The following is a 16,170-nucleotide window of genomic DNA, read 5'->3' on the forward strand; positions in this document are numbered from 1 at the left end:
CGACGGAGAGATCTCATAAGTTAAGTGACAGTTTTAATGACAGTGCAAGCAGAAACATAATCTAAACTGGTTACCAAGGAGATTAATAAAAGTGCCAGGGGCAGCCGTGAGTGCAAACTTCTACAGATGCTAACCATCACATGCTAATATCACTGCAGAAATATATAAGCGGGTTATGAGCTACTGTGAACGTGTTATGTGGAATTTTAATGAAGTTTTGCATGCAGTTTTTGGACCTTCATTATCCACGAATCAAAACTTGTGGGAAAGGATTTCAGGTTTGATATCAGCCGCTTACAGTCTTATGCTCTGAATCCATTCACACCCCCCTCTTTTACAGTTCTTTAGCAGAATTTATCCTAAGTGGCGTACATTTTTATCCCAAGCAGCGTACATTTTTTTGAGAAAGCGCGGTCAAATAGTCCCCAGAGCAACTGGGGTTAAGTGCCCTACTCAGGGCCCAGCGGTGAAATCACTCGGCCAACTACAGGATTTGAACCGGCGACCTTCTGATCACAGGCGCGGTGTCCGAACCTGCTGAGAGCTACGATCCATCCCTACCTCTACTTCACAATTTAAGATGTCCTGTTTAGGTATGTACACTCCCCACCCTGACAGCTGGGGGCAATTCCCTGCTGCCGAATTCAAGTTACAAAATGTACTAGCTAGTGTTTGCATAAAAATTTCCATGCCAACGACTCCAAACACTCCCGCAAAGCTAAATGCTTTCCCCCATTGCTATTCCAAACACATAACAGTGCCCGTATAGTCATTTATGACAATCTCCACTGCACATTTCACTTTAAACTGATAAGCAGTTCATCTTTATGAAACTAAACCTAAATCATTTCAGTATGCACTTCTCTAATAAATTTCAGAATAGGCACTGTAAAGCTGAACTATCCTCGACTGACATTAAAATTCACCCGTCCAAACACTCCCACTCCTGTTATATAAACACGTGCATCTTATTTAAATATGATTTCCATAATGGTCATACTTCAGAAGACGACACCATATTGCAGTTTAATCTTAAATGTGCCTTCACAGATTTGTTTGCTCTTTAGATACTAATATAAAATGCATGCCTAGAATGATGTAATATATTTTATACTGGTCTTTTCAATCGGTTAGCTTAATGTGTCTTATGTCTTATGGTTTATGCTGCTCTTTCGGGTTCGAGCCTCAGGCCATTGTCCTATGTCTCAGTCAGGAGTTTGTTACAGTGTAACGTGAGGCACGTATCAGAGTGCTGCGCTAAAATAGCATCGGAACAGTTTAGCGACAGTAATTATATACACTTCAGCTAGGTAGCGGAATGTAACACACTTCATGCATTATTATATTACACTGAAATTACACTATAAATCCTTATATCTGTCAATAAGCTAAATAAATAAAGTCAATTTAATAGCTGTAAACACTGCCGTGGTGACAGAACAAATTGTTGAAAAGATCCGAAAATTGGACGCACTTAAATTATAAATAGTGGCGTTTATTTCATCGTGACATGACGGATTGCTAAGAGCGGCATTGTAACCGAGTCAGGAACCCTGCTCTTTGTCTCCAGTGTACATTCCCCTCATATCTCCGGGCAGGATGGGAAATCTCGCTACATGCAAACATTCGGCATGGGTCTGCTGCTATGGTAATGGCCCGCCGCATGCCCCGTGTCACGGCTTCCGGATCCCACTCCCCAAAAAAGAAGGAGTGATGAAGTGGTAACTGTCAGATAAGTAGCGACGGGTTATGCAAGAGTGGCCTGTGTTTGTTGGGGGGTTGACCTTGGTCCGCTGTGTCATTCCACATCAAGCTGGGATAAGGCTCCGCCCATGTCACCCTGAATAAGCCCCGCCTCTTCAGCTTTGTCCCCACCTGCCCCTGGCACCAACACTTAACTGGGCTGAGAATCGGGCCTCGGAATGTTTGGTCCCACCACCCAAGAACCTGCCAATGTATAGATCCCCATAGCAGGCTGTGGTGTAATCCATGATCTGGATGCACCTGTTTCTATATCGGCAAGTCCAGGGACCTAGACACACACGCTTATAGATATAGCAGCCATGATAAACCTTGACCGCTGACCTGCTCTCACGCATGCGAATACACTAACATCCACACACATCCGCTAAGCTTGTGTGGCTGCTCAGAGAGTTTGGGGGGCTCTATATTTAGGCAGCTGATGTGAGCCACATACCAGCAACAACAGACACTCGAACGTCCTACCCCCCCCCCTCCCCCCCAGTTTGCTTTAGTCCTGGGGAGCGTGAGGATCCACACAGAACGACTACCTGGGTTGACCCCCCCCCCCCCCTCGAGCTCTCTGCTTTCAAGGATACACGGCGTGCAAGAGGAACGCAGTGCTAACACAGGTAGGACTTTATTCCCTCTGTGGCGACGCTGATTCTGCTTCTGCATGGAAATCCTCACGTAACTTACCGCCACAAGCAAGCATTGTAGCTCTCACAGAGTTGGATGGCGTGCACAGCATTACCGCGTCCTTCACAGTGCCTCAGGTGACCCGGAGCAGCTAAATATCTGTTCATTAGAATGGTTTTTTAAATTACAGAATGCAAATGTGAGATACATTTTTTGTGCTTTCATTAACGAGGACAATAACAACACAAAGGGTTCAGGTTCCTAATTCTGGGTAGAAAAAGTTATTTTTGTTATTTATATATAGCTTTGATGACTGGCTCAAAAAAATGCATTTTCATTGTGTTCTGGGTGCATGCTGTGAAGTTCTGTTCGTTAAAATGCCACGCTTTGCTTTTAACTGTACAGGTTAACACTTGAATGGAACTGACAGTAGGTGTTACGGAGTCAATGGCCATTCTGAACTAAGTAAATGGGAGCCTGAACACGTGCAGTAAAGGACAGACAGAAGGGCGCATTGAGGTCTGCGAGTTGCGGGGAGGCCGTCGTGATGGACGTGCGTGTCCCATCTCTTAAAATCTTATGTGATTGCACGGCACCCTGGGGTGTTTTTCTCAGTAGTTTCCTGAAGTGCGTGCGTTGGCTGTCCAATCGTCTGGCAGTTTCTCTGTTATTCTCCTTCAGCTAGGGGGGGGGGGGAGGGGGGGTCGGCGTACCCCGAGGAAATTGTGTCGGACAATCCGTCGCTGCGCTTCCTGTGCATTGTGACACGAAGGAGTGTTCTTCTTCTTGCGACGACGAGTGAGTCCTGCAGCGCTCCCTCGCAGCTCATTAGATACGCCATGAGACGCAGCACTGGGGCATCCAGGCTAAATTAAAAAGCGTCGGGGACGGGGGGGCGCCCTGGTCGAACAGGAGCCAGTAATGAGGGAACTGGTGCTCGTATGATAGCGCTGCTGCGTTCCAGCACAAGGCTCGGCATACAGACACGAAGATCCCCACACAGGATCTGAGAGATTGGGGAGAATAAGAGGAGAAAAAGCTCTATAGGAGGCCGGTGTCCGCTAGAACACCTGAGATCAGCACGGTTTTTGACTGGAGTGCTCAGAATTAATGCACAATGGAGAAATGTGACCGTAAGCATGTTCTCAGTGCGGTGGGTGATACTGGCATCGAACAGCGTGAATCGCAAACCCTTCACGACACCTGACATCCTCAACGGGCACAGCTCACCAGCTCGTGGAGCTCATTTAAAATAAGCTACTAACTCTGTCCTTTAAACCAACCCAATATTTCGCTCCCACTCGACACTCTCCGCCTTGGCGGCGACCAGCGTCCAATCAGCAGGGGAGAAAGAAGGCCTGATGTGAAGCACGCCCGAGTGGGCGGAGCAAGCCGTGCATCCAACGTCCTTTGTGTGTTCCAGTCCCGGGGTACACGTGCCTGCCGTCTGACGCTGTCATGTCACGAGTCACCATGATGACAACCAGGGAGAAGAAGATGCAGGCTGCGGCTATATGCCAAGAGGTCCGCGCTTACGACGGTATGACGCGGCCCTCGAACCCCCACACACCTTGGGCTCAGGGCGCTAGAGGCCATCCCTGCCGTGTGCCATAAATACCCTAATAGCGTGACCTATGGCATCTGATCCTTTTGTAGTCGTCCTTCTGAGACAGCTATTTCTGGTCAGGGGTAGAGACAACTGTTTGTGTCCCACTGTGAAGGCACGCAAATCCGCAACAGCTGAAGACTTGGATGCCCTTTACCACTCGGGATGTCGCTGAGACCTCCGCGGGCTATACAAAGTACAAGGAAATCCATAGGAATACCGTTTCAATATTTATACATCGTCTAAATAAATAATTGTCAAAGTTACTTTGATTGCAGATAGTGTTTGTTGCGTCAGAAAGGCGATAGCTGAACAAGTATGTTACAATGAAGATTAGCTTGTTGTTGTTGAAATCAGGAGAATATGGGTAGAGTCAGCATGGACTTTAAAATGTCCTTTAAACAGGCTCAGCTGAAGAGCAAATTTCTAAAACTCTTTCAGTCGAGTTTGTAAGTAGGTGCTTTTTCTGTGAGTTTTAGAAAATTTAAAGAAAGTTTTAATGTAGGATCACATGAGGACTGAGTGAGTTTTGATTCCTGCTACTGTAACATATAGTCATGAAGCGTGACTTTAGGTCATTGGCGGTCTCTAAAAAGGACTGAATTTCGAAAAGTCTCCCTGCCTACGGAAACTAGAGTCCTGTTTTTCCGATATGTTTTCTATTTTCCGATATGTTTTCTAAGTCTTAGGGGACCTTTGCATTTTACATTGTCTCTTGAAGATCAGGGTGTTGCTGAAATATTTCATATCAGTGGCAAGGGTAGGGGCTGATTTTGGAATGGCGAGGAAGCTCACTGTACTGGCCCCCCCCCCCCCCCCCCCCCCCCGACCCCCACCCCCAGGCAATGCCATGGACCTGGGGAAGAAGCTCAGCACGCCCAAGGACATCATGCTGGAGGAGCTGTCACTGCTGTCCAACAAGGGATCGCGCCTCTTCAAGATGCGGCAGAGGAGGTCCGACAAGTACACCTTTGAGAGCATCCAGAACGAGGCCAATGCGCAACTCGATGTAAGGCAGGCTCAGGCTCCGGTTCCTCGTGTCTGGGAGGGGGGTATTGCGCAACTGGGGTAGCCTCCCATATGCGGACGGCATTCCCAGTTTTGATACCAGCTCCGCAAATTTGTCAGCGGTGGCGGGTGTTCGTGTGTCCCGCCAGTTTCGTTCGGAAAGCTAGACTCCCGGGGGTGGGAAGAGATTGACGGAGCAAGCAGATCTGACGACGTCAGTCCGACGGCATCGTTGCCACACGCCTCGGCCCCTGGCCGTCTCCTCGGTGATGACGAAGTCTCCCCGTTAGGCTCCGACGATTTCAGCCAATTCTGGCACTTTCTTTAGCCTGTCACGTCGTTCCGTACTGCTACTGTATGCGATCGACCGTGACGCACAAAGTTAGGGGGGTCACTGTTAATTCTGTGCCCTAAACCCTCCCCATGTAAACTACAGTGCCAGTAACCAGATTTTTGCAGCTTGGGAAATATGTGTCCGGGGGTGACTGCCCCCAGCACTGTATGTAATTGTTTCAGCTGGATAATTGCCCGGAGTTCATTTCCTTATGTCATGTCTGTTAAGCCAAATAATTATGGGGGGGGGCCTTGGGCGGAGGGGGGGCGGATCTGGCTGTAAGTCACTCTTTAAAAAGCTCTCCTTCTAATTATATGCGAGCCTTTTCACGACGAGGCTTATTTATTTTTTATGTACATGAGCTGCTTCACGTCTTCCATAAGAGTCGCGCTAATAAAACGGAATCGTTAACGTGCGAGCCGGCGCTAATATCGGCAGTAAATTCCGATTTCCCGGCCTGGCCACGCTGGGAAGGTTCCGGGATTTTCCGACGGGGGTGTTCCCTCTTCCCAGAATGGCGTCCAGGGCCAGAGCCGTGAAAACGAGGAGGGCAAAGGCGACGGAAGCGGTCCGGGTGCGAAGACGCCAGCAAACGCGCCCGATCCAAGGTCCCCTCCGCACCCCAACAACATCGCCCCTGGTAGGTGCCATCGCCACCCTGCCCCCTGCAGGCGACCCCCTGCTGCGCGGCCCCTGGCAGAGCCTTCAGCCCGATTGTACGATACAACCCAATGGCTTCCCACACTCCTGTCCCCAGGGTTTCTGCCTGAAATAGTCACCGCAGGGCACAGACCCAAATCCTATATTTCAAATTTCTGCTGACATCTGCGAAAAGTGCAAGGCAATGAATTTTACGGTTAGCAGAGAGTGAACTGTCAAGCAAACCCGGTCGCGCGATATACATACCCCTACTGGGCGGCCTCCGAAAGGAAGATGTAAATAATCAGCCCCCTGTAGCCTATCCCCTATTGGATATGGCCAGCACCGCCGCTTACGGCCGCCACGAGCAGCCCGTCCGAGATCTACCCCTAGGATTGGTTTAACACGATAGACTTGTGTGTTCCCCACAATCCTCTTAACCAGCCTCCTCTTTGCACATTAGGAGATGAAGGCAAGCTTACGATATGTTATTTCAGGCCTGATTCCCACAGGGGACGTGGTAATCGCGACCAGTCCGGTCAGCCGTCTGTACTGTACGATCCCAACTTAACCCCAGTATCCAAAGGTCCCAGAGGATCAGGCTACTGGATAAAAAAACCTTCAAAAAGGAAGCGGAACTAACAGCTAGTAGTCAGTAGCCAGCACTGCTCTTTCAGAAATGGCGGTAAATTCCAGCGGATGGGACCAACGTGCAGATGACTCACAGCGTGGTTCAGTGCTTAGCGGATTATTGTTAGGGGCAGTCTGTAACCGGCACTTTTCTCTATTAATTTGCTGAGCCTGTTAGTCTTGCAGCCTGCAACCCCCCCCTCCCCCCCCCCCCATAAGAACTCAATTTCCTTAAGACATAGAAAGTCAGAGTTCATTCCCATTGCAGGAGGCTATAAATACAGGCTGTGACAGGCATCTAGATGAAAAGACGCTCTCTCCGGCAAATCCCTCACGCCGGCATGGCCTTCGGCTCTTGCGCTTCTGTTGTTGTTTTTCTGTAGGTAATAACGAAATAAGGTCAGGATAGGGACTCGCATGACTGCGGGCAGGATGCAGGTCACCAGCTGCGTGTTTGTTGTAAAAGGCCATGTTTTCCTCGGGCCAGAATACACTGTACACAATACACAAGCAGCCCGTTTTATCTCAAGGGCTAGATAAGACCTTCCTTTTGCCCCTAGATATACTGTACCTGGCAGAGAACAGAGTGCATCCTCCTAGATTTGGACAGAGTGCATCACTACATGGCAGGGAATCTCACAGGGTGGGACTCCAGCTCTAGATCATAGCTGCTTTTCCCGTCGATCTTGGACTCTGATCTTAATAGTATTTATTTAATGATCTGTTTGATTCTTTTGCATATATGTTATCCTGTATTTTTCTATATTTATATAGTGCCTTGGATGCACCCTTAAACACACCTCCTTTAGCTACTTATCATCTTACAAATGCCATCTTTTAAACTGTTTTTATATGTCTTTAAAATTGCATTATCATTATCGTTATTATTATTATTATTTTGATTTTATACTTGGTATTTTTAAACTCTGATTTTTGTTTTAATCTTGCATGGCGAGACTATGCCTTGGCACAATAAGAAAGTTTAATCTTGTCTTATCTTACAAGCCAACAGTGGAGTTAAAAAAGAGCCTGGGATTTGGGCTTAGGGGGCATGGACTGGCCTTGAGTCACGCCAAGGTCATGTTTACGGAGCTCGAGGGTGAAACACAGGTGTCGCGTGAGTGGTAGCGTGTCGACAGCGTCTGACGGTCACGGATGAACGGCCCGGCTCGTAGGTTACGGCGGCCCCTTGAAGGATGTTCCTCCTGAGAAATTTAACACCACAGCTGTCCCCAAGTCGTACCAGTCCCCCTGGGAGCAGGCAATCATCCACGACCCCGCTTTGGCCGAAACGCTACACGCCCAGATGCCGGTCCCTGAGCCCCAGCCAGAGATGCCAGACTACAAGAGCTTTAATAGGTATGACACCCATTCCAGCCATAGACGGTCCACGTTTTTGCTCCCTCCCTGGGAGGACATGCACCATCTGTGGGTTCCCAAGGATGCAAGGAAGGTTGGAAAACACTGGGCTACAGCAAGAACTACTCTCCCAGAGAAACCGTGTAATTCCTTTCAGATACATGCAGTTGTACTTATTTATTCAGCATGGAAATTTCCATGTTTTGGCTTCAAGACCAAATGCACAGTCTCATTCCCTGGTAGCACCAACTTCGGGACCAGGGTTCGAGTGTCATGTGTGTGGAGTTTGCATGTCCTCCCCATACCATTGTGGGGTTTCCTCTGCGTATTCTGGTTTCCAGTGTTGGGCATATCAAGTCTAGAAGCTACAAATCCAGACCAAGATTTTCTTTCTATCAACCAGGTGACTACTCTGTGACTCTTTATAGTCAGCTGGTTGGTTGAAACAAGAAATTGGTCTGGATTTCTATCTTCTGGGACTAAAATTCCTCCCACAGTCCAAAAACATGCTGAGGTGAATTGGAGTTATCAGACTGCCCGTAGGGGGGACTTGTGTGAGCGAATGGTGTGTGTGGCTCGCAAACGGGTTGGTGCCCCATCCTTGGTTGCTCCATGCTTTGCGCCTGTAGCCTCCAGGATGGGCTATGGACCCCAGTGACTGACTCGCTTTGCGTCTCACCTCTTGCTTTGAGGGATGTGGAAATGAAGCTGTCCTGTTGTGTGGGTGTTCAAAGACCAGTGCAGCACTGCGCTATTATCGCATTTTTAACGGGAGTGTGCCGCTTCGAGCCGCGGTCCCGGGTTTGACGGCGATCTGCTCTTCCCTCATCCAGGGTAGCCACTCCATTCGGGGGTTTCGACAAAGCCCCCAGAGGGATCACGTTCAAGCTGCCCGACATGGATCTGAGTCTCCCCAAGTACCCCGAGCTCCAGGACCCCAGAAGCAAGCGGCCAACCTTCAACAGGACGGCACAGGGCTGGATTTCTGACGGCGTCCCCCTGATCATACCCACCGTGCCTCTGGAGCCCGTGGCCATCCCCGAATCCGACGATCTCTGAACTGCGTGACTGCAGAGGACGATTTCATGTAACCACAAAGGCAGGCCGTGTGAAAGCCATGCCAGTTCATGATGTGCGCCACCTACTGGGATGTGACCAGATCAGCATGCTATCATTTCATGTCTTCTGGATGGTGAGCTTTATCAGGGGAATGATTGTATACTTTAGATCTTAAATTCAGAGTAATTCAACAAAATAGCTAAATTACATGAGCTAAATTTTTATTCAGTCAAATATCAGGCTGACTTGTAAATACGAATTGATACAGTTAAAGCTTCAAAACCAACAGGCTAAACTGTTAGTTTATATTTTATTGTAGAAGATGAATGTTTGTCCAGTTGTTGAATGCTGTGTGACTTCGGCAGTTAGTACTATTTTATCGCTGGTTTTAGCTTTACAATAGAATATACACACAGACCCACAGATTACATATAAAGACCCATACACTGAACACAGAGGTGGAAAGTTCAGGTTCAGGAAGTACAAATCCAGACCAAGGTTTTATTTCAACCAACCAGGTGAGTATAAAGAGTCACAGTCACAGAGTACTCAACTGATTGGTTGAAACAAAAGCTTGGTATGGATTTGTACTTTATGGACCTGAGTGTGCAGTGTTCATTTATGGCATAAGCTAGTTCACTATACGTCTTTCACGAACGTGAATTGTGCCTTGAACATAGATATAGGTGGATCTGATTAGACCTATAAAGACTGGAACTGGTACCAAAGTGCTCTTTATTACATATATACAGAAAATAAACATTGCTACATTGGTAAGCAAAAAACAAATGCATGCTAAAAATCAACAACATTAAACAATAAAAAGCTGTTTATCTCCATCCAAGCTCCAAACGCAGTGAGTTAATGGATGTTAACACTGATCGCTTGTAGGGAATAGAGAAAAAAACAATCAGTAAGTATAAACAAGACTGGCTGGCACCATAACGTGATTCACATTATGAGTTTTAAATCTGAATTTGAATTTTTCATCTGCTTCTATTTATTTCGCCTCTAGGGCACCAGCGCGACACTGGGGGTCATGTGAAATGGGCTATGCATAAATTTTCTCTCTAGATATGCTGTGAAAATAAACTTTGTCGGCAAACGGCACTGTCGAAGTCTGATGTCTTTTTCCCAGCACACACTGATCACAGACTTTAAAACCATGACCGTAAAGAACAGTCCCATGGGAGATGACTGCCCGTTTCCAAAGTGTTTAAACGTTTTCACACAAGTGCATTGACACGAAGACAATCTTCCCGTGAGAAGGTCAACTTCATTATCAGTCTACTGTTGACAGAAGTCAATTAATTGCTGCAGTTTTTTTTTTTGGTTTTTTTTGGACTGATGGAGAAGATCCATACAATATGGAAGCTCCACACAAGTATACAGAGGAGAGCTGGGATTTTAAGCCCCTTGCCCTGGAGTTGTGAGGTCACAGTGTTGCATTGGACATCAATAGGACACAAGGTGAATGCGAGGATAGAGGAAGGTGAGCTCAAACGTTGCTTGTCGCCTCATTCCTCTTCATTACACCGCAAGGCAGCGCTGCAGTTTATATAAACCGACGGAACGGATGTGGCACTGTACACGATTGGTCGAGTTGAACGGCTCAACCAATCGACCAAGGGGAAACAGATGCTCCAGAATCCCAGGTTAGCATGGAAAGGTTACCGCTGGCAAGTAACTAAATGCAACAACCATCATTATCAGACTGCCAGACACAGTGAGTTTGCAGGGAGTGTAACTTGACATAGCGCATAGAACATAAGATATTTACAAACGAGAGGAGACCATTCGGCCCATCAAGCTTATTTGGGGCTTTGTTACATCAAGCCTTGTTTTTACATTGTTAGGCTTTGCAATTATTCTGTTTAATTGGCTTACAGATATTATTTTTAATGCTTTTTATGGTTTTCTTGACATGTACATTGGTCGTTTGACCATGAGGAAGAACTAATTACGGGAAACATATACAGACCTAGCGATCTCTGGAAGTCCCTGAGACATCGCCTCGGTCTCCTTCAAATGGCCTTCAGGGTAACATGCATCTGGAAACAGATTTGGCTGTGCATGGGGTCCATCGAGGTCAGGGAACTTTCGGTCTCATCAAGCTCCAACTGATTGCTGGTTTTTGGGTCACAGAATCATAGATTGTATCTAAGTCGTGTTTTCACAAGTCTCACCATTTCCACTAACAGCCACATGTTCACCTGTTTTTTTTTTATGACATCTGTCTTCAGCTTGGAATCAAAATAAAAAAACATATTGATATTGCATTAATAAATTGATGGACAGATGGAAGGATGGATGGATGGATGAATAGACATGCATGTTTATGTAATTAACTTTCCTACATTTGCAGTAAAAAAAAATTTTGCACCGTACTAATTAAAAGTTCTCATTTGGCGAATTTGCATAATGTATTTTATAGTGGAGGTATCACACAGTCTCTGCACACAGCCAGCGAGACTGGCAGGCTTCTAGAGCAAGTAGATTTGCTATTATAACAAATTAATCGGTGCAGCGGGGCACAGCGACGCTTCAGCGATTCACCAGAATTATTTCAAAGTTGAGAAGTTTTGACCCGCAGCTCGGATCCACAGATGTTCAAAGGAGCCACGCCGTCCACGGTGAGTACGGCTGCCTAGTGAATCATCCTTTACGGATCTCTTTTTAGAAGGGACAGGGATGAGAGCATCAGCAGCTGCAATACTCTTAATCCCCCAGTTTAATGAGAAGATCAATTTGAAACAAATGATCCCGAGAATAAATGATAGCCTTCATTAGTTATCCACATAAAACCCCGTCGCCAAACTATAGATGAAACCTGCGAGTTGACTGGCACCACGCGTAAATTGTTGATACTCGTTACAGTTGTTTAAAACCGAGATTAATGATACGCTGGAGGAGAAATATGTGAAGCGGGTCAGCTGGGAACCTATCGAGGATATTTTACAGGCACGTGCTGTATCACCCCCGCAGTAGGCTACTTAATTATTACTATACTATTATTATGCCCTGCAGAGAAGTAGGAGTATTTAAAAATAAACATGTCATTGATTGATTAAATAATAAGACGGGGAAACAGTGGAATTGCATAAAGCTAGTCAACTTGTTACACAGAGTATCACCCCCCCCCCCCCCCCCCCAAAAAAAAAAAATACATATAGGCCTACATTGTATGTCAGAACTACTTTTATTCATAATCAGGTAGTGTGCTGTGTAATAATATCTCAGAAAGTGCATTTCTGATAAACAAAACAAGAGTGATGATTAATAATATAACTATTAAAGTATACTGCAACTAATAATAATAATAATAATAATAATAATAGTGTTATGCAGGTATTTGTGCTAGAGATTTGTTCCATATGAAAGGAATCACTGTTTCATTAATCAATACGCTTTATTCCTACTGTTCAAAATTTACTCTGCAAAGTGACACTAAAACAATAAAACGCTGTATATTTAAAGGCCTTTTAAACATGTGGGCTCTTATTAACCGCGCTGCCACAATATGAAAGAAATAGTAATATATTAACAATAATTCTGTGATAAAGGCGTTTTAGTTTCTGCTTTACTCTCATCCGTGTCCGCATCTGTATGAAAATCGCTGCCGTAATGCGTGTCTTATATAACGTTATTTGCCTGATTTGCACCTATTAATCACCGAGCACGGATGATTAGAGGTAAACGCCGCAAATATGGCGCAGGGTTCCCAGCGACATCTGCCAGCTGCGGAGCGGCGGAGCGGGATGGGCGCCCTGCTCCGGGAGAACGGGCTGTCCTACCTGGGCGATCAGTGAAACGACTGGGAGGAAGCCTTTCTACAGTATGGCCGGTGAATATAACGGCTGCCCGGTGAGGGACTGCAGCATACTGTACTCCGGAGGCGGGGTTTGACCTCATCGGCAGCCCCCGAAACATCACTCACCCAGCAGCGACTCCGGAGCGCGGCGCAGCGCCTGTCCGCACAGCCCGTAATAAAGCGACGCTAAGGACGCGAGTCCCGAAAACCTGCCGATCAATCGTCACATCATGCGGATCGTCACTCAGGTACGGAGCGTCGACGAGCGTCGCTTTTGCGGCTTCTCCTCCTGTCACACCGTGAAAATCACAGGTGCAGATTGAAAGCAAAAGCCCCTGCTGCTCTTTCGGGCAAAATCGGAAAAGAGTCTCACTATTTAATGCTTTTAATTTTTTATTATTACTTTATTTAATGCGAAGCTCCCGATTTTTTCCGATCTGAATTTGGTACAAACGCGCCGGGACTTTCTGTCCGTGTCACCGGGAGAAGTGCAGCCGAAGCCGTCGGAAAATACCGCACAGCCCCGTTGGCTCGGCGGTGAGCGGTGAGTGCGCCTCGCTTTTACGTCGTAAACTTTTTCACCAGCCGATTTAGTTCGACTACATCTAGTAAAACCAATACTAGTATCATCCCCTGAATACTAGTACTATAGCCGATTAACTGGAGACCGATCATGAAGTATATGTTAACAGGTGTAATGTACCTTATCAATTGGAGTGAGTGTGTAGGTCCGTCCTATGGACTCTTATTAATCGTTTTCTAGCTGTTTACTGTGGTATTTATTTACATATAATATTATCAGTCTTATAATATTTAATGGAAGTATACAGCAGTTGGTCATAAGCGTAGTATATCATATACACCAAAATGCTCTAGAGCTGGTGCTGATGTCCAGCGTTCAGCTCTGTACAGTAAGTGATTAAGGTACTTTTCACGTTTTTTTTATATCGTATGTCTGATCATTTAATTTGAGGTTTTGACAATCTTAAATCAAAGTAAACGAATACGTTGTTTTGTGAAGTGAAATAAAATAATCTTGAATGACAAATCGGTAGTATTTTATTCTGTTTACAATACGAAGATAATAGCTCTATATTTATTACAATGCAGCATAAAATGATAATTGAAAAAAAAAATACAAAGCTCTCATATATTAGACTATATCGTGATACTGACGTACGTCTGTGCGTGCTGGAAATATCCATATCTGCGTAGTAAGATGAAATAGTAAAATACCGAGATAAATGTGTTTGGATTATTATATATTTTTTAAAACCTGCAAGTTGCTCTGAAACGCCCCACTTCTTGGTATATTGTCAGAATATTAAAGGGGTGTAGTACAAAAAGTGTAAAGTATTAGTAAACGTGTAGAGCCAAATGTGTGTCTTTTTACACTGATCACTGGCGTTTGTTGGCCGAAATAGTGACGGATGCTCCATCTGATGGTTGATGCGTCTTTGTTTTTAGCATAAACACTTTTGGACCTTTCATTTTTAATATTTAGACAACCAAGAATGCTGCATGCTGAAGAAACAGCTTGAACTGGACATTTGTGTAATCTGCCTGTTACATTGTTATTATTATAATTATTATTATTATTGTTGTTATTCTTGTTGTTGTCAGACATTACTGGGCCTATTATATTCAGCGATTTAGCAGTACTAGGAGTAATAAAATCAATTCATTACTTCCTTCAAAAGAGGTTTTTGCCCGTTATGCTGGATTTTGTCACATAGAAAGAGCTTTTCCATTTGTTTCTAGCGACAAAACAAGGACACAGGCTAATGAATGTAGCTAGCTGGCATATGTTTGGATGCAGAGCTAAGTCTGTGGGTCTTACTCAGAAGCAGCACTGACACTCTCTGTGTAACATGCACCCTCTTCAGGAAGGTCTTACACGCCAGCAGACGGAGATGAAAGGCGTGACAGAATAACAGTTTAATGTCTTACTAACCCGCTGCTGCCCCAATTTTTTTCTTAAAACGCCATCGCTCCGAGAGTTTCATTTTTTGTTGATAGCGTGCCTCCATTTGCCGCTACGAGAGCCCATACCCATCCGGGGTGTGCACTAGGATTTCCTCCTGTTCTGCCTGAGATTGGCTCCAGACCTTCGTGAGACCCTAACCAGGAAAAGCCGTTAGAAGATGCATGGATGGATGGAACAATGCATGAAGTATATAGCTTTTGTATAACTGATTGGGCACAGCTGGTGGTTATTTCTATTATTATTATTATTATTATTATTAGGTGCAAAGCACGTGGTTCCTTTACCCTGCATCACTAGGTAAACATCACCGCATCGCTAAAATCTCTGGGTCATGGGCCCACAAGGGCTCCTCCATAGCATATGGGACACCCTTTTAGATACTTATTATAATTTGCTTAATACCCCTTGACTAATTCCATTACACACCAAAATTAACCTTCAGAGGCTGCTGGTGACGTGAACGGGGCTAGCAGGTGTTTATCACCCAAAGTGACCCATATAACCTCGAATGGAAACCCTGAAAAGTGTCCGGGCATCGTGTAACACACCACTGCACCACCGGCCCCGGGATCGTTCACCAGTGTGGAGATCAGGTTATGCATTTTATGTTTGCCAATTTGGAAATGAGATGCAAACGGCTGTTTAGCTTAGTCTTTCATATTACCTTTATTACCCTGTTGTTACAGGTCTAACTCGCTACGGCTCTGAAGTGATTCATGGATCTCTGACTCAGACATCAGAGAGAAATTGCAGCGCAGCCTTGACTGATTGTGTTGGCCGAGTCCGGAGGAGCGGCCGAAAGCAACTCGGCGATATTTCGATCTGGCGCTCTTCCCGGGCATCGCTAATTTTCAACTCAGCAGTTTTGGGCAAAGGGTGACACGACGTTTTAGCCGGGAACCTCGTCCAAAACTCTCCTCCCGAAGTGAGTGAGATTACGGCATGCCAGGCGATGTCCTTTATTGACTGGCAGGGGACGGATGATTGAAATGTGACCTCATCAAAACACGCAGCAGGTAATATTGTAGTTAAACATCTGGATTGTGACCAAAAGGCTGCGGGTTCGATTCCTCTGAGGGCCCCCCTTCCTGTGCCCTTGGGCTACACGCTTAGCCGTAATTGCGTCAACGACGATATCCTGCAGCTTGGATGGAAAAAGCCCTATGTGGACTGAATAACACTTACCGATTAGGGAAATAATGTAATTATATAGGGTTATGTAATGGACCCGAGCTGTCACTGTCACGTAATGAATACGGGCCATTGCTTTGGATTCGATGCTCTAACACCATTATATCCTTTTTGTTTGGCTGCGTTTTTTGAATTAAAAGGCCGCTGTAGATGGACACGAGCTGCCA

General features: G+C 45.8%; 2 protein-coding genes across 6 annotated transcripts in view; both read left to right on the plus strand.

The window, feature by feature from the left end:
* Positions 1-2,330: 2,330 nt before the first annotated feature.
* On the plus strand, positions 2,331-10,124 carry myoz2b (myozenin 2b). 2 transcript variants are annotated; one of them, XM_023829526.2, is made up of 6 exons: positions 2,331-2,372; positions 3,803-3,919; positions 4,828-4,994; positions 5,841-5,967; positions 7,772-7,955; positions 8,789-10,124. In XM_023829526.2, exons 2-6 carry the CDS (start codon positions 3,838-3,840, stop codon positions 9,012-9,014), a joined length of 786 nt encoding a protein of 261 aa, XP_023685294.1. In that variant the 5' UTR covers positions 2,331-2,372; positions 3,803-3,837; the 3' UTR covers positions 9,015-10,124. The 2 variants fall into 2 exon arrangements, with proteins under 2 accessions (XP_023685294.1, XP_023685295.1); XM_023829527.1 differs by lacking the exon at positions 2,331-2,372 and adding an exon at positions 2,379-2,516.
* Positions 10,125-11,617: 1,493 nt separating this feature from the next.
* usp53b (ubiquitin specific peptidase 53b) overlaps positions 11,618-16,170 on the plus strand; it is a 31,290-nt gene continuing 26,737 nt past the window's right edge. The window contains exons 1-3 of one of the 4 annotated variants that reach the window (XM_023829724.2): positions 11,618-11,647; positions 12,731-13,073; positions 15,499-15,828. The gene's annotated coding sequence lies outside the window, so the exon portion shown is untranslated. The other 3 variants (XM_023829726.2, XM_072707110.1, XM_023829725.2) reach the window with 3 other exon arrangements.

The sequence above is a fragment of the Paramormyrops kingsleyae genome, chromosome 25 (genome assembly GCF_048594095.1).
Source record: "Paramormyrops kingsleyae isolate MSU_618 chromosome 25, PKINGS_0.4, whole genome shotgun sequence".
Classification (NCBI taxonomy): domain Eukaryota; kingdom Metazoa; phylum Chordata; class Actinopteri; order Osteoglossiformes; family Mormyridae; genus Paramormyrops; species Paramormyrops kingsleyae.

Bases quoted from the DNA above. Each gene is read 5' to 3' on its own strand.
- myoz2b (XM_023829526.2), top strand. From the start codon at position 3,838: ATGTCACGAGTCACCATGATGACAACCAGGGAGAAGAAGATGCAGGCT. The intron at 4,995-5,840 runs GTAAGGCAGGCT...CCCTCTTCCCAG, and splicing joins AGGCCAATGCGCAACTCGAT to AATGGCGTCCAGGGCCAGAG. The intron at 5,968-7,771 runs GTAGGTGCCATC...CCCGGCTCGTAG, and splicing joins CCCCAACAACATCGCCCCTG to GTTACGGCGGCCCCTTGAAG.